The sequence below is a fragment of the Lagopus leucura genome, unplaced genomic scaffold (assembly GCF_019238085.1).
Source record: "Lagopus leucura isolate 7727_CA_CO unplaced genomic scaffold, USGS_WTPT01 Super-Scaffold_100004, whole genome shotgun sequence".
NCBI classification, from domain to species: domain Eukaryota; kingdom Metazoa; phylum Chordata; class Aves; order Galliformes; family Phasianidae; genus Lagopus; species Lagopus leucura.
The window spans coordinates 15,421,456-15,449,140 of NW_024962264.1; the positions used below are offsets into that span (position 1 = coordinate 15,421,456).

Here is a 27,685-nt window from a genome sequence, read left to right on the forward strand (position 1 = left end):
AGCTTCTTCCAACCAACCAACTAATCATTTCAGCTCCTATTTAGCAGATAGAACCAGATTAGAAAAGCATAAATAATTCAGATTTCACCAAATACAGAAGATGACAAGACTCAGAATTTCTATCAGAATGCACCCTGTGAGCAGGTGAGAGCTGAAGTCAAAGGAACTGTGGAAGAAAGTAAGTTAAGAAAGAGAGCACTGCTTACGCTGGCTGTATAAAATTCTCCCGAAGGAAAGCATACAGAAGGATGGAGACTTTTACCTCTCACTTACCTTGGTAAAGCTGAATGAGCTTGGATTGTAAGGCAGAGGTGATAATCCCATCTGGCAGCTCTCTCAGAAACAATTTCAAAAGACTGGCTGCTGAGTACACATCGCCATCTTTAACTAGTTCCACCTCTTCTCCACGTTCATATTGCAGACGCAGCTCTTCCACTGTTTTCATGCTCCCATTTACCCTAAAAAGGCCTTCCTGGGTCATACCTGTAATTGTATGTTACACATGAGGTTAATCTGAACTAAGACACCCCAGTGATATGATGAAACAGACATTCAAGCGTGAATAATACTATAGCATTAATACAAAGGACAATCAATACAATGAGGATTGAAAAGATACTACTTTCCCCTAGAAACCCTGCTAGTCAAGTACTTGGGTTCAGATAATTAAGACCAATGACCAGATCTTGAGGCTTGGGATACTCTATGAAAATCCACAGAACCCAGTGGCATCGCTGTAACCTATAAGATATGAACGCTGTTCCAACAGTAATGCCTCCTATTTTACACCATTGGCCCACAGTGTCAAGAGGCAGATGATGGTGGAAGAGGCAGCAGAGGTTGAACCTTCCCACCAATATCCCCATTACATTTTGTTGCTGTGTGACAGCTGGCAGCAGAGGGGCAATCTGACAGAATGGTGTCTGACATGGAAGCTCATATGAAGCGAAAGTGCATAACTGAATTCCTCCATGCAGAAAAAATGGTGTCCATTGAGATTTATTAATGCTTTCTGAACATTTATGAAGCCCAAACAGTGGATGTGAGCACAGTGAGGCAGTGGGTGGTGTGCTTCAGCAGTGGCCACAGCGACAGTGCATCAGCTCTGCTGGTGCACATTTTTTACTTGTGTAGCAGGCAGGCTCTTGTTAATTGCAGGTGAAAATGCATAGCTATTGGTGATGACTCCATTGAGAAATGGTGTTTCATGGTTGAGAATTTGCTCTATCAAACAGTATTATTGTGCTCTTTGCATCTGTTGTAGTTTCCAAGGAAATATACAGAAGGCATTATGTTTAGAGTGACTTACGTACTTCATACCAAGCAGAAACCAATTGAGATGGCTGAATTTTGCATCACTACACTGGCGCTGAAAAGGAACCAGACTCGACCAAACAGCTGTGTTATTTCAACTTTGCAAGTAGCCCATTAGCTTTAATGACTGTGCCAAGGCATGACACTACTCATGCAAGTATTTCCAGCTTTGCTCTTTAGGGTAGCCTTACCGACCATCGTGAAGCAAAAACAGCTGAATACTTGCTGCTTGCAGCAGTAACTCTGTAATAATTACTGCAAATTCACTTTAGAATAAAATCTCTGAGAGCAAGTGTGTATTTCTAATCGCATGAAGCCTAAAGATTTCACAATGAAAAATAAAAGTATCCATCACTTCAGGCCAGACAACCCACACCCAGTGAAGGTTTCCACAGAGGAAGCCAGATGAATCATACTGTATCACTTTCTAGGCAGATGCTGAGATTCAAACAAGGAAAACAAGTGCCTAAAGCTGAACTGAGGAAAAATTCATTTTTCACTAAAACACTTTCATCATAAAACAGAAAGTGTTTTCTGCTTTTCTCTGATCCTGTATGCATAGGCCTGCTTATTCTTCTTTAGAAGCAGAACACTAAGAGGACCAAAATATACGATGTATGGTTTTTATTAGTTCAGAAATAGTCATTACTAAGCAGGAGTCTGACAGAAATTTCCAGTCCATAAAGTCAATATTGATGCAGCAGAGTTTGTAGAAAGAAGTAATCTCTTTAATTGGACCACGAAACAAATGATCTAGTAAGAAAAAAATGGAAACACTTAAATACTGAAGCATTTTACTCAACTAATGTAAGACACTGCTTACAGACCCTGTATTCCTGCAGCTACAAGAAAACACATAAAAAATGCTATACTGCCATCTGGGGGGCGACAGAAAACACCACATCTCAGTCACTCATTCCTGCAGCACAGAGCGAACAAACAGAGCAGAGCGGCCATGCAGATAAAACTTCCTATGGAAATAAAGAGAGGCTAGAACCTACTGGGAACAGTAATGAGATATTTCCAAATTCAGCATAGGAAAACTTGGCTTCACCTACAAATTTGAAAATTAGTAGTTTATCACAAACTCAGTCGAAGGATGCAGCCACCCAAAAGTTGGCTCAGTTTTTTCAAATGGCTAACATCAGTCACCCATGAACATGGAGGCTCTGGCCTGACTTTTAAAAGCCCTATAATGTCTCTTACTGCATCTGTGCAGAACAGGAGGCAACGCTGAACAAATTGCAGACAGAACACTGTTCCTCCAAATAGTTTGAGTTCATATGTAGGGCACTGTTAAAAACATTATCGGGGTTAACTTCCCCATTAGTTCACAAAACAAACTGTAGGCAAGCAGAGAGCACTCCTTTCAAAATATTCCCAAGTAAGAGGGCATCTCTGACATCTTTCTCAAGAAAGAGAGTAGATTATATGTTTACCAAGGCTGGATAATCACCTTGGCATTTAGAAGCCCAGCTAATTTTGCAGCAGATAGAAGATCTGGCTTGTTTTGTTCATATTTGGAAAATGCTTGAGTGGGATGCAATCTTTTTATGGAACACAGAGTACAGCCCACAGCTTGCAATCAAGAGGGTTTGTCAACTTCTGGTTTTGATTACAGCTAAGTGATTGAAGGCATTTTCCCCTCCTTGCTCTTTCACTGTTCTAGCAGATCACTTTAAAGCAAGTTGAAGTAGATCAAGCAAGGTACTGCTATGGAATAAAGGTACAATTATGTTTCAAGCTTTCATTTAATCTAAGCTACCTTTCAAGCTGTGTTTGCATCTAACAGCTTCTGTGAGTCCATCAAGATAAAAACACAGCATCTTAAGACGCTGTAATGGGATTATCATTGCTGAGCAGCTAAAACAGAGAACTGATGGTAAAAACTGATGTAGCTTCTTACAAGATGAAGTTACCTCCACAAAATCTTTTCCAATGCTGAATACCTGCACAAGATACATCTGTGCACCAATGCTATTCTAGTTTTCTGCAAAGAGATTAATTTCCTTAACGGAGACTAAAATTTCATTAAATGAACGCAAAGAAAAGCTGAGAATTGGATACCTATCTCCCTGAGGAGATAAAGAATAACTGAAATCTAACTGAAAATCTGTGAGAACATGTATTTAACAATGTACTTTCATGGGTGTGTACGTGAACATGAATATAATTATAGATACTTACGTCTTCTCACTACCACAAGTGAGAGAAGTCACCTGTTTTGCAACTAGAAAGTTACACTAAGGTTCAAAATGAAATACGTTCAGTTGATAAAACCAAACAGCTTATCAATGAGCACGTGCTACTCCATAATGCTGTAAACCTTCTATTAAATAGCATACTGAGCAGAAGGAAGAAGAGAAGCAACAGTAATGTCCTCTGCACGTGGTTAGCACCAACACCTCATTCACCCTCTGTATCACGAAAAAGCTTCTCCTTTTGGAGATCTTCACAGTAAAACATGTTACTATGCAAAAGTGATTTCCTTCAGCTTACCATGCTGGGTCAGGTACTCAACTATATTCCACACAACTATTGGAATGCCATTCTTGCTCAGTCCCTGCTGCTCGAGCTCCAGAAGACTCACACCAAACACCTTTGGACGGGTTGCATCCTTCTGCTTATTCAGTGGAAGTGAGGCTATCTTTTTCATGTCCTCCTTCAATCTCACAGCTGACTTGCTTTGCTTAAAGAGACACAGGAAGAAGAAGCATTAATCATGTTTGCTACAAAATGTTGCACAGTTGCAACATGACGGTACCCATCAAAACTGGAGTTTTTGGTCTTACTTCCTTTTAACTGCCAGGAAAAATCCCTGTAAAGTGGGAAACAACAACAACAACAACAACAAAAAAAACTACTAAAGAAAAATCAAGAGTAACTAAAGGAACAGAAGTCTGTAGCTAAGATAAGGGAGAAAGACGCACTTACATGGAAGTATGTTACTAAAATAACAAGAAACTGGGACTCACAAGAGACTGCTTTTGTAACTCACACAGTTCATGTAGGTTATAAAAGCAATAGAACAAACACACACATAAAAAATCCCAGAACACTACAATCAGTTTGGGATGTCTCCAGGACACCTGCCAGTCTCTGAGCACACTCAGGTTCACTGTATCTTTCTTCCAAATGGCATTTCCTAAAGATTCATTTTGGCCACTGTCAGGTGAGATGAACCCTTATGGAAGATTTTACGACACATTTAGTATCTGATAAGTCTAAAATCTAATTAGAGAGATTTCAAGGTTAGAAAAGAACTAGGTAATCCAATCACACATAATATTAGGGGAAAATGTCAGATCACAATAAAGCCTTAATTTCATACATGCCACAGTTTCTTCTGAAGGCATGACATACATCTGGAAGACATTCTCACAAGTTTTGAGTTGCAGTGGCAGAGAGAACATGAGAACACATCCAGTAAGTCCCGAGGGAATAACATAATTCAGGACTACTTTCGCAACACAGAAATCTAAATATGCATACAGTGCCATGGTTTGCAAAGACTGCCAAAGAGCAGCAGCACAGCCCACCACATTTACAACCTCTCTATACATCCAAGCATCATTTTGCTAATGCAGACAAGCAGAAATCCTCATGTCTATGGAATCACACTGCTGGAACTGTAGGTCACTGATACCATAGAGTTCATGAGTCTCTTTAAGAAGGCTACCACGAACCTGACACTTAAAATCAATTTAATCCTACCGTGTTTTATTAATGAACAGGTAGTAAAAGCCTTACTGAAATGCACAGCATTCTCTGTACATATCACAAAGAACTGCTCAGACTCTGGTCTTGGCACTTCACCACACAAAGGCACGCTGCTTCTTTGAAAAACAAGTGCTTGAGAGCTATGAATATGCGGAGCCACACACTTAGGATGGGTAACGAAACCCAATGTCTGCATCAGGGCTGCCTTTGAGCCCGCCTGTCCTACAGCTGTAACACAAACGGGCAGCTCACTGCTTTCTGTCTGCTGCGCCTTTCCCACCGAACACGGATACTTGGAGCAGAAGTGTGTTCTGAGGCCCCAGGTACCTATCTGATCTTTGTGAAAGGTGTTACTAGCATAAAAGTCGTGAATACAGGTCATTATTTACCAAGCAGCTGTACAATAAATAAAGCCGTGAGCGCCTCGTTAATCCTCACAGCAAGCAGCACGTGCGCGACTGAACTGAAAGCTGAACGACTTGTTAGAACATCGCTTTTCACCCATCTCTTTACAAAATAGATGAGTCCACGGAAGATTAAACGGACAACGCACGATTTTCACTTCCAAAGTTTGAGTTAACAGCACGACACAGCGGAGGGAGGGCTGCCCTGCACGGCAGGAACGCGCACACAGGCCTCAAGTATGGGCTATACAAATGTAACAATAACAACAACAACAACAACAAAAAGCCCGGAGCGGCCTTTATCCATCTTCGCTTTCCTTAAACAGCGCCTCGGAGAGACGCGAGAGCCGAGCGCTGGGGACGAGGCGCTGCAGGCAGGGCCCAGGCCGCCCTCTCCCTTCCCCTCCCCAGACGGACCCGCCGCCGCTTCCCGCCTTTCCCAGTCCGGCCGCTCTCCGCCCTACTCACGCGGATGGCCAGCGCCCCGGCCCCCATGCTGGCCGCCAGCCGGGCCGGCTCCCGCCGCCCTGCCCTGCCCAGCCCTCCGCGCCTGCCTCCTCTGCGCCGCACCCCCGCAAAAAGGGGTGGAAAAACCCCACGGTGCCTGAGCCTGCCGGCAGTCACGTCACACACATGTGCGGAACCCGCATGCCAGCAGCAGAAAGAACTCATTCCCCTGGCATCCCGCTCCCTCCCACCTCAGCTGGAAGCGCGGTTGGGGCCAGAAGTTTAAAGTACGTTTCAAAATAGCGCTGTGGAGTTGTGGTATTTCCAACGTTTGACCCTTATTGTCAAAGAAGAGCACGTAGGTGCGTGCTTATTTCTGTCTCCTTTCAGACGCAAGCGTTACCACCTGAGGACGAAGCCTGCCTGTCAGAAATACTTCATGTGTGCAGGACAAAAGGACATCTGTCCAGCTAGAGAAAAGGGCAGACGAACATCTTCCTGGAGGAAAGATGGGAAGAGACTGAGCCGTGCATCAGATGGAAAATGTTATCTGCAGATCTGAATTTTCATTTATAATCCATTTCCACTAGGTATTGTGATGAGAATTTCCTTCATAATCTGGTTCTCTTTTCCTGTCTAAGCACAGCTAAACAAGTCTAACCCAAAATGATTGCTTTCCAACTTTGTACAGTTAGACTTTGGCCTCAGCATTTTCTTAGTTTCCTTTTAAGTACACTGTGGGACTCAGAGTTGATGTAACATCCTCCTCTATCCCCCTCCGTATTGTAAGCCACTAACATGCTTTTCACATAAATCACACAGAGCTGTCTTCTTAGTCCTGATCACAGCTCTACAAGTAAAACCCAATTACATGCTTCAAACTGTAATCTGGACAGTGAATGATGAGAAACTGATAATCTCTGGAGACTTTTGGGGTGAAGAGTTCAGATGTGAATCCATATTGAATAGCATTAAGGCTTTCATAAATGCATTTTCAGAAACAGCATGTAGATTCTTATCCTTTGTAACAGAGAACCAGAAAACAAGCAGCAGCAGCAGAGCTGCTGTTTTTTTCCAACACAGCTGAAGCAAACTGTTTACTGAAGTTGGGAAATTCACCCTTCCGTTCAGTCACTCAGAACGCCCGGGGATGTACATATTTTCTCCAAGTTAATAAAAAAACCTCTGAATAAAGAATCATCTTAAGAGTGCTGAAGTGCTTCTTCCTACAAAAGAATGGAAAATAGTAAAACTTCCTCACTGCCTTTATCTCATCCTAATTTTTCCTAATCAGCACCACACAAGGCTGGTTTTCCCCTGTGAATGGCAGACTAAGATTGAGCTGAACTTTTCCTCATCCTCAGCCTAGAAGTGAGTGGATTTCCTTCTGCTACACCAAACCACAACATCAGTCACACATATAAGCAGAAACAAGAAGTTCCACAGGATAATTTTGTGTTTTTGCTGTTAGAGAAAACACTGCTTTTTGCCTCGGTGTCTCTTTTGTAGCTCTGGGGAATTCTGTGCTGCATGGACAAATATTTATGAAACTTGTCATAAATACATCAGTTGAGAACAAATACCTTGTGAAAGACAGATGAGAAGCCTATGAGATCCGTAAGTTGAGACTCATTAGTTTTTATGACATGCCATGCCTACCCACTTTTAGTCACACAGTTGTTTCCTATAGTTGGCTTTTTAAAGTACTTATATTTTAAGTGGGCCGGCAGAATACTTCATCTAGCCGAGATATACGCCCACATTAGATACTCTCTAATTCCACATAATAGCTAAAAGCTAATGTTAAGACAAGGACGGGCTAATAAAATCAAGCAGTGAGTCAAGCAAAGGAAAAAGGGTTTTTTTTTTCTTTTTCTCTTACATTTGTTTATAAATAAAACATTTGACCTCAGCTGTTGAAACAGCATTCCTAGAGGGAAGGAACAGCTAGGGTTCTGTTAGAAGTTCTAAGGAACTTCACACCACTTCTGTGAATAATCCCATTATTTCTGCAATGCAATATGTTTCTTTAACCTGTTACTCATCATTTCCACTGTGACATCAGAATTCAGCACTTATTTCACAACAGCTCACAAAACAAGCAGGCTGCTATGAAATAGACGTCTGCTGCCATCTCTGAAATCCTTGAGCATAACTCTGTTCTCTCCCACATAGCCTGCTGTGAGATACTTGTGACCTTCCTGGCCACATAAGAGAAGGCCAATCCAACTAAATGTGCTTTGGACTTCAGCATGTGGTCTGAGATCTGCCCGTTCCACTCCAGTTCATGCAAAACTCCTTCTCAGATACTCAAAGGCAGTAGAGGTGTATCTGTGATGGTCTAGCCAAGGCTGTGCACAGAGGTGTAGTAGAACATAATGGGGGCACACCATGCAATTCAATTGAGATACCTCTTCAAATTACTAAAGCATTACTGAAATGGTCTGGCTCAATAAACTTCTAAGCATAACTAAGTGAAGACAAATAGCTATCACATAGCTGAGTACAAAATTAATGCATACTTAAGAAACGGGCTTACAAGCCTACTTAGTCAATGAGATGGGGACAGTCATACTAATTATAAGATTATTAAAAATATTATGAGGCTTCTTCGGGCTTACCTAATTACAAAATTAAGCACGGTAGTACAGAACTACCTGGCATCTGAGGATTTGGTCATCTAAGTAGTTTTGCTACACAAAGAAAACAGCATCATTGCAGAACAGCGTCATAAATGAGGCTACTTCCCAGGGAAAGGTGGAGTTGGAGAACAGCAGCAGTTGTGCTGCTGCTACCATACTCACCCTGTGCTCCTAAGGCATTAACGACCTAACAGCGTCATGCCCCTCCCCAAACTGAAACTGTATCACAACAACTCACTTTTGCCCAGGCAAATCATTGGCCTCTTTGAAGTCATACTAAAATCAAAGTGGTTGCTAAATGTCTGTGGGAGACCAAAAGCGTGAAGCATATTACACAATTCCTGTCCAAATGCAGTGCTGCCCAGCAGCCTAACTGCTCCTCAGCTTTTTACTCTTAAGCAATAGCCACGAGGGAATAAAAAAAACAAAATCACTCAGGCGGGACCCCAAGCTAAAACCTGCCAGAGCACATGTGGGCAGCCTATCGTAGAATCATAGAATGGTTTAATTGGAAGGGACTTTAAAGATAATCTAGTTCCAACCCTCCTGCTATGGGCAGGGACACCCACCTCCCACTAGACCGGGTTCCTCAAAGTCCCAGGCTTTGATCGCCTCCAAGGAGGGGGCATCCACAACCTTACTGGGCAACCAGTGTCTCACCATCCTCACAGTAAAGAATTTATTCTTTAAAGAACATCTAGTCTGATTCTACCATCTTTCAGTCTGAAACCATTTCCCCTTGTTCTTTAACTATGTGCCCTTATAAAAAGTCCCTCCCCAGCTTTTCTATGCCCTGAGGTCCATGCTGGGTTCACTTGCCATCCTGAGGGATAGCAGAAGGTCAGATGCTGAACTGGCTCATGATTCTGTCCATTGCCCCCTTTCTGCTCCAGCTACTCATCTCATGGCAATGTATTGCATAGGCCTGTGTTAAAAACAAACACCCACAGGGGCTGACAATGCTGCCATTGCTTGGGCAGGGCTTGTGGGCCATCAGGGCCCTGCGGCCTGTTTGCCCACGTGCTGTCTGGACTGCCAGTGCTGTGGTACAGAAGAAAAAGACTCTACCAGTAGCCAAGGAAAATGCTGTTTTCCTTCTAATGTGATCAGCGTTCTGTCTGTCTTTGCTGTTTTAACTACAGCAACTGCTCTTTAAAGACAATAGGGAAAAATGCATACACTGGAATTGGGAATTGAAAGAAGGATCTCCCTTGGGTGTTGCTCTTGTGAACAAATTAAATATCTTAATTATCTAAAACTAATTTTTTATTGTTCTTCGTTTCTTGCTTTTGTAAATATATTTCTACCTTGTGCTTTTGTGTGAAAATCTGAAACTTGCTGACTTTCTCTTCATAGAAAATTACCAAATAAATTCAAATACCATTACTTCTGTGTATGGAGAGATTCCTTTCCCTACAAGAGTGAGCATCCATAGTTCTTGCCTTCTCAGGTCCCACATATTTTATTGCTGTTATTTGGAGTGTGCATACTGCCATGATATATTCATTCATAAGTAATAACTAGTAGTCTTCTCTTCACTGTAAGTCCATTATGTTGCCTAAATTGAGAAACACAAAAATCCACTGGGTAATACACAGTAAGCAGAAAATGAAGAATGGGATATTTGAGAGCTCTTTCTCTGAAAGATAGGGCAGGGCTCTGTTTTGTATCTCTTTTCCAACGTAAATCCCACAAAAATGACAGGATTAATTTTGTATGTCTTCACAAGACCTTGCCCATTTGAGGCAGGGGAGGATGTGTGGAAAAGGAGAAATCCAATATTGACGTTCTAATTGTAAAGCAGAAAAACCTGGAAGCTTTCACCTTGAAGCATGATTTAAAGCTTAGTCAAGCCTGAATAGTGTTGTTCTGCAGGTCAACAGTTTCTTGTTATCTATGTTATTCCACTTTATTTGTACAACATTTCCTTTAAGGTTAATATTTGTTGGAGGCAGACATTACTACATGTGACTTATCTGAATGCAAAATACAGTGAATAATGGATAGCTCATCAGGTGAATGGTTCTATAAAAGAAAACACAGACCCAGTCATTGGTGATAAATATGAATGAGATTTGTAAACATTTTTTCTTGACTTCAGGTAAACTATGAAGAATGCTGAATATAGATATTTTGATATAGTATTTGTTTTGGGGAAGATTTTGTTAAGGTTTATGACTTCTGACATTTGAAGGGTTTTTTCCTTCAAGGGAAAAGGGGGGAGTGCCAAATGATTCTGTGGTGCTAAATCTCCTTCCATGTTAATCCACAACACTCTCTCTCTTCCCTCTTTCCTTCTGCCCCAGATAACAATAAACATGACTTTATCAAAAGTGATTTATCTCAGTAGAGCTCTCGCTGCTATTAGTGCATCCAGGGGCTGACCTGTGAGTAATTAATTCATTAACAAAGATATCAGTGGTCGGTGATGGGAGGATGTATCACCACTTAATATGGATGATCCAAGATGGAATTGTATCAATCTGTTGTATAAGTGGTGATAAGACCTAAGAAAATGCTGGACAAATGGAAAATACAGAAATGCTTGCATTTAGCTCAGAACGAATGGGAGAATTTGTAACAGTGATGTACATAAAATAAGTATGTACGTATAATGTTTTCTACCGAAAGCTTTCAGGGGCTGCTCATAACCATATAATGAAATGTAGCTTATTACTTATTTCAGCCAAGCTGGCAACTGCATTCAGATAATCATCAGATCTGCAGGGTGACTGCAGATGGCCAGTTGTGTTTCAGCCTGGATTTCTTCCGTTGCCTGCGTGGGACAGAACACTTGTGACTCTTTAAATAGAAAACAAGCAATAAAGCAGCTCTAGTAAGTTCAGAATTGCTTTCTGTTATTGTAAGGAGGATACTAATCTCTTCTCAGTAACAGAAAATCACATATGTGTTTTTAGAGAGAGGATTATTTCTCGCTATTGCTGCAGTGGCTTATAATTTGACAACAAACTGAAACGAGATCAGATGTTTTATGGTCAACTACATTGTGGAGATGTTTTAATTCCAACATAGATAACAAATGGATTTGTTTTAGATACAGTCATCCCTAAATAATAGCAAAGCAGGCTACCACTTATTACTTATGAAAAATATATCCTGGCAGTATGCACACTCCAAATGACAGCAATAAAATATGTGGGCCCTGAGAAGGCAAGAACCATGGACACTCATTCTTGTAGGGAAAGGAACCTCTCCATACACAGAAGTAATGGTATTTGAATTTGTTGGGTAATTTATTATCTGCAGAGAACTGAAAGCATTTTTCCACTCATTTTAAACATATACTTAATTAATGAAAAAGAGAAATGAAATAGCAAAAAAACCTCCATGAGCTAGTTGATGCAGTTCTAAGGAATCTCCTGCTTTTTTTGTTGTGAGGTAACAAAACCATATGAAAAGATGGATCTTTGTGTCCTCTTACAAGCCACAAACTAAAATATACACAAAGCAATTTAGTTGTGAGCTGCTGGAAATGACAGAATGTTTGCAGGGCTTCACTAATTCTTCAGAACTTGATCTTTGCTCAAAGCTCTGGGTGAATAACACCAGCATGCATCACATGCACCAGCCCCAAGCATGTGACAGGGTCGCTGGTCTGTGTGATCTCTACAATGCAGCTCATCAGTTGATTACAGGATCTTGCCTGAGTTTATTTGCTTTGATGGTACTTGAATCACACCAGAAACCTGCTCCTTCCTCTTGACCTTCTGCAGCTGAAGCACTCCAGGGGAAGTAACCACAATAACTAGATTTTCATCAAAGAGCCATACATATCTCAGCTATGCTGCCTCCATGGAAAGAATAAGTGCAGACGCAAGAGAAGGATATATACAGGTGCTTTTCCAAAAACTTTCAGAAATAGTATCCATTAATCTAATTAATGTAGAAAAATATTCTTAGTTAGGCAAAAGAACCGTGATCTGTTCTTGGTCAACAAAAATGGCGATAGTACTGACATCTGTTCTGATCTCCCTGAAAAAAAAAAAAGAGTGAACATCAAGCTGGATATACCCAACTACATAAATAGAGCTGTTCATTCACAAAAGTAGGTATTCCAGAACTCAGCTGTACACACTGTAGTTCCTTAGTATCCTCAGTAATATTACAGCAGGGGAAATTTCTAGGCATTCTGTCTGTCCTCTTTAGACGAGCTACCAGGCAACATGAGCAAATCCAGCTCTAATACGAGTCTAAGTGTTTCAGCATTCCTGTCAAGGCAATTTTTTCATGCTTTCCATTTCCAACCGCAGCCTACTGAGCATGCCTACACCTACGCAATGACAGGGAAGGAATTTTCAGATCACAGGAGCTCTATGAAAACAAAAGCCTTGAAGAAACAATGCCAAATTCACTATTTTTTCTTCATTTATCTTCACCCTGGTGATTTGTCCATTTTCTGGACAAGGCAAAGTTGACATTCTATGAGGAAGAACAAGACAATCAGAAGGAAGTTAGATGAGAGTGCACTGGAAATTTTAAACTCCACTGTTCTGTAGAACTCTTACCCCTCAGAAGAAGTGTGGCCAGCAGGTCAGGGAGGTGATCCTGTCACTCTGCTCTGTGCTGGTGAGACCTCAGCTGGGGTACTGCATGCAGATGTGGAATCCTCAGTACAGGAGAGACAGGACCTGTGGGAGTGCATCCAGAGGAGGACCTCAGAAATGATCCAAGGGATGGAACACCTCCGACAAGGTCAGGCTGAGAGAGCTGGGGCTGTTCAGCTTGGAGAAGAGAAGGGTCCAAGGTGATCTGATAGCGGCCTTTCAATACGTAAAGGGGAGCTACAGAAAAGAAGGAAACAGACTCTTATGCAGGGTCTGTTGCAAGAGAACAAAAGGAAATGGTTTCAAGCTTAAAAAAGGTAGATTTAGGCTATATAGAAGATAAAAAACCTTTTACAGTGAGGGTGGTGACACAGGTGCAACAGGTTGCTCAGAGGTCTGGCAGTTGCCCTGACCCTGTAGACTTTCAAGCCCAGGCTGGACCAGAGGCTGGGCTCGCTGATCTGTCTGTGGATGTCCCTGTTCATTGTAGGGAAGTTGGATGAGGTGAGTTTTTAAAGGTCCCTTACAATTCTCGATGATCCTATGATTCTACTCAGTGCTTCCGCTTATGGGACATGCTCCAGGCTCTTTATAATCTTTGTGGTCCTCCACTGGAGTCCTTCTAGGAGTTCCCTGCCTTTTTTGAACCGGCGAGCCCAGAGCTGGACGCAGTAGCCTAACTATCGTCTGGGACTAAGCTCGTGATTACATCTCCATCTAGTGGCAACAGTTACTGGCTGCAAAAGTGGCACTTGATGCCTGTAGTGACCCTGATTTGACAACCACCCAGCAGGACGCATAAGGCACGTCCTCTTGGTTCGATAACCTTTGTCGTGCAGTTTCTAATCTCACACCTGTTCTCATGCTATAACAAAGAAAGGCAGCTCAACGAAAATCTTGTCCTGGTCAAAAATTACAGGGTCCCAACATCTCAGCAAAACTGCATTCCAAGGAATTTGTTGTGAGTCACTCCATGCATTGCGGGCAAGGAGCCCTGGTTTGAAGGGCTTGAGACTTCATGCCAATACAGGTGTGAATTGGGAAATGTGCTACATCTCAGCTGCCACATAGCAAAGAGGTAGCTGCCGTTAGGCAGGAGTGCAGGTAATCAGAGCTCTTGAATATGGGCTGGATTTGGTGAAAAGGTTTGGTCTGCTTACTATTTAGAGAGCAGCAGTTGCTCCAAGCAGCTGCCAGAAAACAGCCTAGGACTTTCCAGGATTCCCCAGAGAAATTAAGAGTGGAAGGGAAATAAAAATGAGAGGGCAACAATATTTTTTTTTCTATCAAATTTTCATGTTAGAACTACCCCTTCACAAAACATAGAAGTGAAATATCTCCAATATTTCACACTGAAAATGTTCATTTTTCATTGACCAGCTACATGCAGACAACCAAGTTGATTGTTTGGTCTGGACATGTCATTCTTTGTGTGCGTGCGTCACCTCACTGCCCTTTCTCAGACAAATTCAGCAGCTCTGTCCTGACTGCTGCATGTCCAGGAGATGGTTGGTAGCAAAAGCCACACAGGGAGGCAGGGCTCACCACCCAGAGCAGCCAAGATCTCCTGCTCTTCAGCAACCTTCTATTTTTCATCAGCCACGTGCACTACAAATGTAAAACCCTCTGCTATGCCTTCAAGGAAGCTACTCCACAGCACCCCTGAAGACTTACCTGAATTGCTGACCCATCTAGATCTTAACTGCTCCTCAAAAATCTATGTATTTGACTTTGACTGGCTTTCACACACTTATTTGTTGGGATTGTTCACTGCTCTGAAGGCTATTGGCTAGGAGAGATCTGGAGCTCACCAGAGACAGGCAAGGAAAGAGTTTCCTCTAGAAGAAATTGCTGATTTTTGTGTTAAAATTTTAACGCACATCATTTTTACTGAGAATCAATTAGCTCAACTCTACATCCTTGGCATTCTGGCTAGGTGACTCCTGCTCCTATTTGTGTTAGCTGGAAATCCAAGACTAATTTAGGCTGCACTATGTTGATGATATGATCAAAGTCCTGAGGCGTGCCATGTGAGGTGCTTCCTGCAGAATCAAAGAAATACCTATTCTGCTGGTTGAGGCACTGGCACAAGCTTAACTGCAATACTGTGTACAATTCTGCTTCATGACAGATTATTTTGAATAAAGACAAGTGCACAGAAGAGCTAGAAGACAAAATAGGCTTGGGAGAGATCAGCTTGGTGCTGAGAAACAAAGATTGAAAACAAATATGGTTGTGCCTACCTCCACAACATATTAAAGAGAAACACTAGAAAGAGGAAAGAGCTCAAAATGTGTAGAAGTATATTAGTAGAAGGCATTGAATTGGCCTATGATCAATACTGGGATGAAATAAAATTAAAAACAAATGAAAAATGTTCTGGAATAGCTTTTTGAATGGAGTGGTAAAATCAAGAAATGCAATTAGTCTGAAGACAGATTATGTGATAGGGATGCCTAGCAGTAGGATGTGGCCCTGGGGAGCCAGCAGATTTCTTTCTGTACTCCATCCAAGGGGAGGTTCGACCGTGAAAGACATGACACAGCAATGCAGGTCACAGTGATTTACAGGAAACTACTTTCCAGATTGACAGTTTTTAAATTTGGGATTTTCCCTTTTCCAGCAAAATAGGAATTATCCATGGGAAGCAGACAAGTCCCACGAATGTGCTTTTTTTACTCAAGAACCTCATTATCCCATTGAAAAGCAGCTCATTTGAAAATTTAAAGAATTCCTTGCCCTGGACTGTGCTTGGACTTGAGCAAACCTCTTGAGCAATGGCCTTCTATCCTACTTGTCTGTCCACTCATCTTGAAAATCACTGAGAACTCTGTACATTTTGTGCACCTGGAATAAAAATTTTCTTCTTTTTGCATCCCCTGACAGGTCTTTCGTATTTCTGCCATCTACAAGCACCTTTGGAAATGTATTTCAACAAGTTTGAGTCAGCATGTTTGCAGTATGTTCAAATCCATTGCAAAATGATTCTCAAAGCCCCAGAGGATGGATGAATTTAAGGTAATCATAAATGCACATAAGATGTCTACAGCAACTGGATAAAAATTAATCCTGAAAAAGCTGAAACATACTGAAATGAGACAAATGGCTTCAAACAGAGAACCTTTTCCTAAAATTCTCTAATGCACAGGAGGTGCACTAGAGTCCATTCCATTGAGCTGCTGACCAGAAACAGCTGTTAGGGCTTCTGCACAGGAGGCTGTGTGCAGTCCTTTCAGCCTGCCAGTGGTAGTAGGGAGTCTGCAGGGTAGTTCCTAGGTCTTGCTGGAGATAAGTCTCTCTTCTGAGAAGGTATACAGTCTCTGCAGGCATGTGGGTGTAGTGGTGTGCCTGGCAGGGAATCATGTGGGCTAGGAAGATCGAGAGGCTGGAAATGAGGGGGCCTATGTCTGTAGCTTCTTGGGTTTGGAGGAGGCAGCAGAGGGCCAGCAGGCAGATCTTTCATTCCTAATTGTGAGCCAGGGAAGCAATCTCTTGCAGCTGGTGGTGGCAAGGGAGCACCACAAACTAGAGGCACAGGAAGAGGTTAAGCCCCATGGAAAGGAGCTCGTGATAGTCCACAGTGAATAGGCAGTGGCGGTCCCGTCACTGGAATGGTCATAACAGGTGTCCCCGTGAAAGAAGGTGGGCCTTTGGGACTAACGCTAACCACCTTATCCTTTGCTGTGGAAGGGAGAAGGTTCTCAGCTTACTACTGATCAGAGATGCTCACAGTAGGCTCAAGATCGGGAACAGACATCCACCCAGGAAGCTCTGGTAGCTTCTGTGGAGCAGAAGGACCATCTACTACTACCAAATTCACCTGCTGAGCCTTCTAACTGAAGAGCAGAAAGAGGACGACTGACCCATATTCAGCTGCTGTTCAATGGAACCCTGCACGGCTTTGAAGACTGAAGTAGAGGTTGGAACAGTTGCTACAGGATTCTTCATGCCTAGGAGTTTCTGTGGGAAGCAGCAGAGACAACAGCTCTCTTTCAATGCATCCCTGCTTATCAGATCCTGGATGAACAAAAAAAGACATGTGCAGATCTAACTCAGATGTGATTGATTGCTCTGATTTATCCTCATGTTATTATTATTATTATTATTATTTTCCCACAGCCTCTTTTCCTGCTGTAGCTGCCAGCTGATTTAGTGCCGGCTCAGAGAGGATGTAAGGTCATTTTTATTGTAACTCTCCCACACAGGGCCTAATGATTTGGAGTCACAGCACTCTTGCCTATAAAAGGGAACATAAAGCAGTGGGAATCATTGCCACTTGCTGTGCTTGTCCTCAGCAGAGACAAAAAAGTCTCCATGTTGATAATCCTGTTTACATTTCACAATCTATAGGGATACTCAGGGACATACATGCAACAAACAAGGTCAGTGGAAACAGCATAGCTTGGATGTCAATGAAACACAAGAGTCTCCTTAATGTACTGCAATTAAAAAGCCTACTTTTAAAAAATTACTCATGTCCACCACAAGAAGAAAGGAGCACAGTCTCCACTGGATGGTAGAAGTATCAATGGATTCTGCAGTACCTTTTAGCAAAGATGCTGTTTCTCTGCTCCCTCTGTATGCTTCATTTGAAGCTGAGAGGGAAACTAGTGTGAAGATAGCTTACTCTGTGAAAACCCAAAGCAAGGGACACAGCTGGCTCATTGCCAACGGACTGAAGACATTTTCACCTGTCCAAAAGCACACGAGTGTCCTTGGCTCTTCTGTGCTGGAAATACCTGCTTTTCCCCCCCGGTACTCCTCATTCCCATGTTGATACCAGTCTCTTCTGCTTATTTTTTCTGGCCTATGATTATTTTCTCCTTCATTTCCTCAAGTCAGAGCAGTGGCTCTGTGAACACTGATAGCGGCGTGAGTAATTGAATTCCTCTTTAAAAAAAAAAAACAAAAAAACACAAAAGAAAAAACAGAATCTTTGCATGTTACTGTTCCTGTCCTGGAACAGTATAAAAACAGGCAAAGCAAAGGAACAAAAGAGTTTATTCTTTTTGACAAGAGACTAAATTTGAAGTGAATAATAAGACAGTTGCTTCCCATGATGAAATACCAGGGGTGGCTCTGGGGCCAGAGCACGCAGGAATCTTCATAGCACTCACTCTGGGGTAAAGCTCCCTCTTGATGGACTAAAGAAGGGATTATGATCCTGTTGAGCAAAGAGGTCCAAAGCCTCATGGTCTTCTGAGGAGGCAAAGAAATCAAGATTGAATCATACTCTCATCAACATATTTGCCAGGAATTGAGATCTTGTCATCGCCTGGTACTCAGGCAGCTCTTTAGGCTCTATGTTATTTTCTCGCTTTTAAACATGTATGGCTAATAAGACCTGCAATGCTGCTCTCTAATCATTATTTTAGTTTGTGCAGGGCACATCCATGTGTCTTCAACTGTATTCCCTTACCTGGCTTAGTTAATCTCTGAACAAACGTTCAGGAGCATCTACAGCTTGTATCTTGGATAGAGGATAGAATTCACATTGTGACTACCTAGCAGAGAAGCAGATGTAAAAGGTTGGTGGCAAAAAGAAGGTGATGCTGGTTTTGATAAAGCCAGACCATGAGGAACTCCTGAGTCAAGAGCACCCTTGCCAACCCCCCTGCAGACCTAGAACTTCTGGGGTTCCTCTCACCAAAACACCATACACAGAGATTTGCAAAAAGACTGTAAGGCATTGGCCTTCAAGCTGAGGATGAGGGAGAAAGGATGGTTGTTAGATGTGCTCCTTTGCTTACTTCCTGAGTGGGTTTTTAACTCTTTTCCTATTATGATCAGACCTAGAATGTAGTTATGACATGAATATATGAGTAAAACATACCCAAAATATTATTCTGATTTGATTAGAGCTTTCCATAACTCTCTCCAGCCTATTATCTCCCAGAAAAATTTAATCAAAATTGCAAACTCACTCTGATTGGGCTTAAAGACTGGCAATGGCAAGCAGAGAAGAACAGGCCAAGTGCTGAAGGAAATAATATTCCTGGTATTTATTGCAAGTTTGGATGGTATGCTTTGATAAAAGTAATATGAATGGAGGGCCATGGCAACTTGAAAATAAGGTTACAAAACTATAGCAGAGATTTGCTGTCTGGCTCCCACCAGGTTACCTTTATCACCTATGCAGGTGGATGCAGCAGCTCCAGCACTGCAGCTGCCAGCAGGAGAGGAGCAGAGTGAGCCTTGTTGGCTGCCTTCTTTCTCATTTCTCTCCTCATCTCTGCTGTTACAATGCAGAGCTTGCATCTTACTGTCTTCATGACAGTAGATGGTGCTATTAAGAGCACTATTAATACATATATAAATAATAGCAAGCATACTGAGATGGACTATATTAAACAGTTTATGTTTTCCATGTATTCCTCATGCCAGGGAATATCAGGGCACTCGTACATATTCTAAAATAGCATTTTTGTGTCAGGTCGTGTTTAATGTTAGTGCAGCCACTTTTCTGTGTCCCTACAGATCTGCTCCAGAGAGAAAACAGAGAAAGACAGTAGGCTGATGCTGTGTAGCAAAGAGCCTTGTTACATCAAGTCTTACTGAGATTTCAAGGATAATTGCAGTAAGCAGGGTGCAAACAGCTGATCAGAATCTGGCAGGGCTAATCTAAGCGAAACTAATTTCTTAGTTTTCACAAGAGTCCTCAGCAACTTGAGATTAAGCCATCATCTCTGTAATCACTTGGGAAGTGCTGTTCTCAAAAGCCAGCAGTGATTACTTTATTGGCACATGGCAGTCGCTCTGCTGCTTTTTAGAAAAGAGACTTGTAGTCTTGGTCTGGTTACAACAATTGGCTATTATTACACCCAAAGTAGCAGATTAGGCAAGAACCTTTGGTCCCAGTGAGGCAGAGGCTATGATAAGAAGGAGTTTTTGCTGGGAACAATTTACAAAGGCAAGCCTCCTCCCAACCCAACCCCAAGAAGTGAAATGATATCAGCACTATCAAAGTTGCAAACAGTCATTTCTGATTCCCAGAGCAGTCATATTTACAGGAACCAGATAAGCTTCTTTCCTACCCTGTACAAAGTTGTCATTACAATCAGGATCTGTGTGTTCTAGCTATTGAAGGATTGGGCCAAGATATACACAGAAATTGTCCCCAAGGGCCCTGAAACAGGCATGCAAAGCATGAAGGCACTCAGCAACATGCTTTGTACTGACAGGCTTAGAGAAAGACATGGGAGGCCCCATAAAACAAAACCTCCCTTTTCTCCAGCTAAAAATGTCCTAAAAAGCAACACTTATCTGAGGGAAAGAGTTGCTCAGAGCTGAAATAAGTTTGTCTGTGTATTTTAAGTCTTCTGTCTTCTAACTTCAGTTCTTCAGACTCCATACAGCCCTTTTCCAAAAACATCCAAAACCAGACACATTCAGTTTTGTCAACAGTGTAACAAGCAAAAGATGACTAGTTTGGTCCAATGCCCAGTTCTTAAAACCACCACTCTCAGCTATTCCTTCATTTTCTATCATTTTCCCTTGCTAGCAGCAAATCTAGCTAGCAAAATCTTAAAAAAATAAATAACCCAAACACTTAGGTCTTTAAACTCATCTTTGAATGCATACAATTTTGTGCTCTGTACATGTCTGAGAAGATTTAAATAGCAGCAGATTGTGTTGCAAGCATTTTCATAGTGATGGAAATTAAAAACCTATTTCTCCAACCTTTTACATACATGCTTAACTTTGGATGATGTTACTTTGGATTAATGTTACTGACAACAAGGGTATAATTCATATGCTTTGCTGTGGTAATGCCCAAGAACTGTACAGACAATACAACAATATCCATAGAATTACAGAATCACAGGACATCCTGAGTTGGAAAAGGTCCAAAATCCGATTTGCATTTTAAGCCAGGTTTTATTTAAGAGGATATTTGTATTTGTGAACACTGTCCCCACTGCTTAGTTCAAAAAGAGATGTGAAGATTGGAGACAGCTCCCATTATTCTTTCCCCTCTGAGTTCCCAGTGATAGAAACAAACCTGAGCACAGAAAGGGCTAGGCTGAGCCCCAGCCGAATCATAACACTTGTAAATTAACTTGCTTATCAAGAGCTTTATAGCCTAGCCCTACCAACATCGTGGAGCAAAAGCTGAATGACAGATGAGTATGACTAGATAGAGGCTGGGTTTTATGCAATAGACATTAGTGGAGTCAGTCCAGAAAGCTAAAGTCTGTTTTCTAAAGCTAAATGTCACGATTAAGCAGTCTGAACACTTCAACCTTCCAGGTTCTAAATGAACATAGTGCCACCACAGCTAATGGTAGGAAATCAACTAAATTTCTGCACAGTGCAGAAATCATTTCGAAAGGTTCTTACTTCAATTTCAGCTACTTGTTTGTACAGAAAGATGAGCAGGAACTGGATTTGTTGCATTAAATAAAGGAGAAGTTAGAGAAATATCACAGAGTATGTATGTCATCCATCTGCAAAACATGAGACGCCAATTGACTGCATTGGAAATATCCAGGGACACTGCTGCTACAACATTTTGCCTCCTCCTGATCCTGGGTTTCTGGATCGCTTAGCAAAATTGTAGAGGCACAAAAGTTAGAGAACAGAGATAAATAGTTCCTATACGTTATCATGGAGATGTAATATTTTTCTGGTCATAGTTCAGCTATTTGGTGTGGACAGTACTGTCACAAAGCAATTCAATGGAAAAATAATATAGGAATAATTTTACATATCCACTGGACACCCTTTTTACTTAGCCACCAAGCTGATCTCTACATAGGTACTGAATCTCTTCCTATTAGAGGTCTTTGGTTAAGATTTTTTGCTCATGAGTACCTGTGCATCAAACCATAAATCACAGTAGTTTGTATCTCTTCCACAGCCAAGCCAAGGTGCCAAATACCAGATCTGGATAACACTGACCTGACAGAACTGCTGTCAGGTTTCGTAGTCATCCGAAAAACAGGCAACACAAATGGAGGGAGAAAAGCCTTGAAAACTTTGTCGAGATTTTGAATTAATCGCTTCAAAATTTTAAATGCAAATGTTTGAAAATGAGAAATGAATGTGTTTACACAGCCCACTGGAGCCAGTGCCTTCGTGGCAGCACAAATAGGAAGAGGTGAAGTAAAGCACTTAGAATATGCATGAAAACAGTGACAGCATTTAATGAAGTGAAAAAAGTTGCTTCAAAACGCTGCTGAAAGAACACAGCTCATATTCTCAGGGAGGGAGACAAAACTTAAGCGCGAGGAGGGTACACTTCTAGAAGATGTTAGCAGGTTGTAGATCTTGTTTCCATAACTCATTTGTCTGGCTAGAATTCGGAGTTTTTAAACACTCACTAAATATTCATACATTTCTGGATAGGCTGGCTGGAAGTTTTTGTGTTCAGTAGATGAATCATGCCTCTTCTTCCAGTAAGAGAAGAAAACTTCCATCGTCTTGCTTCACGTAAGAGATCCTATTGCAAAAATGTATGGCCCAGTTCAAATTAAAGTAATAAGATTTATAAAAACATTGCTGAATACAATGCCACTGCATGACCTTCAAATTCTAAGGTGATGATGATGCCTTTAAAATCGTCTTTTGATGCTAACATACTAGCAAGCAGCTAACAAACACCATTTCAGAAGTACTAATTGATGAATCAATACCCAGATTTCTTTGATTTCTACATCTTTTATATTCTTTTTGGAAAATAACCCCTTAAGAACAGCGTTTCTGGGAAATAAAACAGTTTTGATGGGATTAACAAAACAGGGGTTTCAATGAGAGCACCACACAAGCACACGCTCGCTGTCCTGTGCACAGTTTGGTGCATCTCTTTGGATCAACAGATTACAGAGCACACCTCAGCATTAGGGCCAGGTTTGGTTTTACAGTCCTTCTTAGAGCCAGATGTGGAAATTGATGGGAAGACTTAGGAAAAGCTGAAGGATGCTTCCTCATTTAAATGATGTGTAGAAGTGCTTCTGCATGGGAAGGCAAGGAGGGAAGTAAGGATGACGTTAGGGTTAACCCGTAGACTTATTGCATCCAGCTCAAGCAGCATATTCCACAAGTTCTGGGTTGGCTGGGATTTTACCATTCCTGCAGTCATGGTCCTCAAATCCATTTGGGATTCCAATCACCCACTGCTGTTAATGTTCAGCATAGTGGAGTGCATAAACCCACTGATAACACCTACCAAAGAGAAGGAGCCCCTCCAGCACAGCTGGAAGTGCAATGTGCTTACCCACAGCTGCATGCTATGCCAGCTGAAATATTAACCACACATGCATGCGTAGAAACAGGATTTAAAGATCACTTGTTGGAAATCAGCAAGGTGCCAAACATTCTGTCTAGTGTTGTTAGAAACCCACTGTATTGTAGCTACGAGATGCTGCCTGTGGCTTCCTGGCAGAGACTGAAGCATGCATGCCTTAACCACAACTGCAATCAGGTCTACTGTATTTCCCCAAACAGAGAGGAAGGAACAGAACTGTGTGCCACTGTCAAAAGGCTGCAGTAATAGTTTAAGGCCCTGCATATTGCAGAGTTGAGAGGCAAAACCCCCTGACTGTGGGTCTGCCTGAGGTGGTTTTGACGATGGTACCCAGGTGTTCAAACAGCTGCAGCAAACAGGCAACCCCATCAATTGATCCTGGGTGGGAACAGAATGACATGCAGCTAATTAATTCTTAGAAGAGATCCTTCATTGGGGACACAGCCATCTGGTTTGTCCCTGTAGCGAGCACCAACAGCCCTATCAGCTCCTTACAAATGCTCTCTCTGTGTTCAGGTACCCAAGGAGGCTGAGCTATTTTATGCTGAGTGGTCTCTGTAGGGGTTTTCCCTACCCTTCTTGGTCTGCATTCAAGGTCTGAAATGAGATAGAAAAGCAAATTGAAACCATACAGGGCCAGAAGGTCAAAAAAATAGTCACTAAGATGGGCTCCACTGACTCTGAACACTGAAGGTATGTGAAGGTTCCAGTAAGATTAATTTCAAGAGTGTAATGCATAGGGTCTTCAGCAAGGCCTGGTGCCACTATCTACAGGACTGCAGTTGTGCAATTCAGGTTCAGGTTGTAGATGCACAGTGCATGGAGTTACTCAGAATCAAAGTCAGTTCATCAGCCACTCTACAATGAGTGATGGCTTTGCTGCAGTCAATAGTGCAGGGTTCATTCACAGCAGCTGATCATCTGGCCCTTGGGGGTTCATGCTGACACAAATCTTCAGTCAGCAGAACACCAACATGAGAAGCTACAAATGCATTTGTGGACAGCCCATCAATAAGAACATGAAGAGAGGTGACATTTTTTCATGCATGTTTAACAGCTATGCTGTTCTTAATTTCAAAAGCAACAGCAGCCAGTCCCTACTATGCCTCTTTAGCACAAGCTACATAAACCAGAGTCCCTGTCCCTGTATGCAGAAGCAATGCAGTGCAGGAGGAGCAAGATGTCTAGTATTATTCTCAGTATGCTTCACTCTCATTAAATTCCAGGGGAGTCATCTGAATCAACTGCAATGCTTGAAGCACTACTGATCGCAGTGCAGGGGCTGGCTGAACTAAAAGCCAGATAGGATGCTGGGGAATAGGTAACTGCAGAAAGCAGAACCTCTTTGGCATTCAGAAGGAAACTAAAACACTTCATTTAGTTTCCTGGTAATAATCTCTCCACTGAGCAATTTTGCTCTGTGCTTGTGACAGAGATCCTCTGGGTGTTCCCACAGTTCAGAATTTCTTTATTCTGACCATCACTCATTGATGGGGATCAGGAGTGATAAGGCTTCCAGAGAGCAGCCTTGCTGAGAAGTTAAAGCCATTCTGCAACCTCTCTACAAATCACACAGGAGAAGACAGCTAGAACATGATACCCCACCTGGCTGGGGCAGGAGAAACCTGGGGCGAGTGCTTTGTTCACTCTTATAAGAGGCCATACTGTAATGTGTCCCTACACAACACCATCAAAGAGAGAGAGATTCCACAGGAAAGCTTGTGTCATACCAATTAGTAATGCTACTGCAAATTTGGCTGGAAGAGACCAACTTCTGGACAGATTTACAGACAGGCAGTGACTTACAAACTGTTACAGAATGCAGCATCATTTAAGACTTTTAATTAACAGAGGTTCCCTGCTTATCTTGGCAAACAGATGCAAGAGCTGCCTCCTCCATTTACTAGCGACCAGGCCTGCAGCACTTTCCTTCCAACTGAGTGAGTGCTGAATGAGCTCAGCTTCTAGAAGTAACTGTTTTCTGCAAGGCTATGTCCCTTGACACATAGAAAACGCAAGTATTTTGCAGGCTCTATCACCAGAAGGAAACATGTTGGTCACCCACAGAGATACCTACCTCATATATGTCAGAGAAACCTGTAAGCTAATTTCTGCATCCAGCTGACAAGGCCAGAGCTTGCCTGCAACACTCCCAGGTGATTCACTTGGACTGCATTTCCAGACACTGACAGTATTTGATGTTTGCCAGCCAGCATCGCCTCACTCTGGTTCTCTGGATCACACTGCATCCATGTCACAAGCTGATCAACAGCCGAGAGGCTGTAAGAACACTATAACCATATACAAACACTTCACACGGTGAAGACAACAGGGTTAAAATGCTTGGGATCAGTAGAGAAGGTGGAAGATGTCGTGCAGTGTGACTACAGCGCAACTTCAGCTTCTGGCTCAGCATGAGCATCACAGAGAGAAATACTCCCTTAGACACAAAGTAACAGAGGGTGCAGATATTTCCTAAGTGACACAGAAGGAAGGTCTCTGAATGTTGCAGAGGCTTAAGGAGCATTTCAGAGACTCTAAGACCAGAATTTAGAAGCCCAGTATGACAAGTTGAAACCTACACACTTAGCAGTGCCACCAGATTCCCTGTTGTCCAATGGCTTTGGGATAGCCTGTAATAAAAAAGGTGTCTTAGTACATAAGAACTGAAATTACCTCCGCAGTTGCCAAATTAGCCATTTTGCTGTCAGTTTAAGTGACATCCTTAGGAAAGGCCATGGTCGGAGACTGACCACTCCCTTGCTAGAACAGCAGGAAAAGGGAGCTCTTCTGGGGGTTTGGATGTTACCACAGTGAGATACAAACCTACATTTGCCCAACTTACTGCAAGCAGCTGTATTCAAGCACTGTATCGCTACAAGCTAAGTCATGCTTGGCTGATCCTTTCCTTTGGTATTCAGTGGTTTCCTTACAATAAAGGGATCCACTTGCAAAATTCATCACAAAAGCCATCTTGGGAGAAAGGGGGAGTTCAGCCATTCAGTATGCCAGCAACAAGCCATGGCAGCAGGTATTCATGTGATTGAAAGCACATTTACAAGCTTGTACTGATCTGCCACTTGTAACACACATTGCATATTATGTGCCACCTCTGATTCCCCTGGGCTGTAAGTACAGTTTAGTCAGTCATTTTGCAGAAATGGTTTGATCAAGAAGAAGGTGAACTTGGTAATCACGTGCTGCATGGCTGTGTAGGCAAAAAGTGGGGAACTCTCCCCACAGGAGACCACTAGCTTTCAGTGCAAGAGTTCTGCCGCTACCAGCTGTTTCCTCTCAGTTTCTATTAAGATTTGACAGCTCATTGAAAGTTAGGAAGGAGAAAAAGATTTGCTTGGGGGGAAAAAAAAAAAAAAAAAAAAAAAAAAAGACTCTCACTCTTTACCAGTCTTCTATGCTATAGCCAACAGCAGGGGAGGACCAAGCTGTGCACGTGGTTATTAGAAATAGCTTTTTGGGCATTTAAAGTTGATTCTTTAATGTGATATTGATTTGCACTGCAATAAGTGATTTGGAACTGCTTGCAGATTTAAAGCACATAGCTGAATCAGTTACTGTGAAAGCACAATTTCAAGTTAACCTATGCAGCTTGAAGAGAAACACCTGACTTCTCCCCCAAACAAGAACAGAAACTGCTAGGCCAGATTCACCACATCAGGTCCCTCATGACAAAGGTACATGGTCCATAAGCAAGAAAGAACATCGTGATACCACAGCTAGCACTGCCTGCTAGAGCTGTTACGGTGTTTCTGTGCAGTGCATTAGTGTGACACTAGAATATACATGTGCTCAATATGCCTCAGGCAGCATTTTGTCCCCAGCAAACAACCCAGACAAAGCAAAGATGACAGCTATGAGACAGAGAATTCACGAGTTCAGCTCCATTTAAAAGATATCTTATTTAAGAAAGATGGCAATCCCATATAGCATGTGAAGAATGTCCAAATTACCAAAGCATGTTTCATTCCTTTACTAGACTCCTAACGCATACAAAAAGTCTGCTGACGATATCCACTACACATGTAAATGCTTTTGCTTTGCATTTCTCTAATACTCTGGGATGTTACCCACTCAATAGATATCTACTATTTTTATCTATCAAAACAGAGTCAACACAGTTTTTCCCCACTAAAATCAATGCAGGCTTACAGTAAGCCATCTACCAAGAACTTCATATCATTTTTCTGTATGTCTTCACAAGAGAAAGAGAGAAAAGCAACAAGACCTCCAGGTTTCTCCTTGCTCTAAAGGACTTCGTGCATTCTTCTGATAATCCCAGTAACGCCTCTTTGCTCTCCCTGAGTTCCCCTGGCTGGTGGGGGCACAGGA

At 42.2% G+C, this 27,685-nt stretch overlaps 1 protein-coding gene across 8 annotated transcripts in view; it reads right to left on the bottom strand.

The window, feature by feature from the left end:
• Window positions 1–5,950, bottom strand: part of FAM13A (family with sequence similarity 13 member A) — a 116,048-nt gene extending 110,098 nt beyond the window's left edge. For 7 of the 8 annotated variants that reach the window (XM_042872217.1, XM_042872213.1, XM_042872216.1 and 4 more), the window contains exons 1-3: window positions 5,907–5,950; window positions 3,814–4,003; window positions 274–483 (exon numbers count right to left, since the gene is read on the bottom strand). In XM_042872217.1, coding sequence (XP_042728151.1) covers window positions 274–483; window positions 3,814–4,003; window positions 5,907–5,933 — 427 coding nt within the window. In that variant the 5' untranslated portion in view covers window positions 5,934–5,950. Of the gene's footprint in view, window positions 1–273; window positions 484–3,813; window positions 4,004–5,906 lie in introns of those variants that run through there. The other variant, XM_042872218.1, reaches the window with a different exon arrangement.
• Between the last annotated feature and the right edge of the window lie 21,735 nt (window positions 5,951–27,685).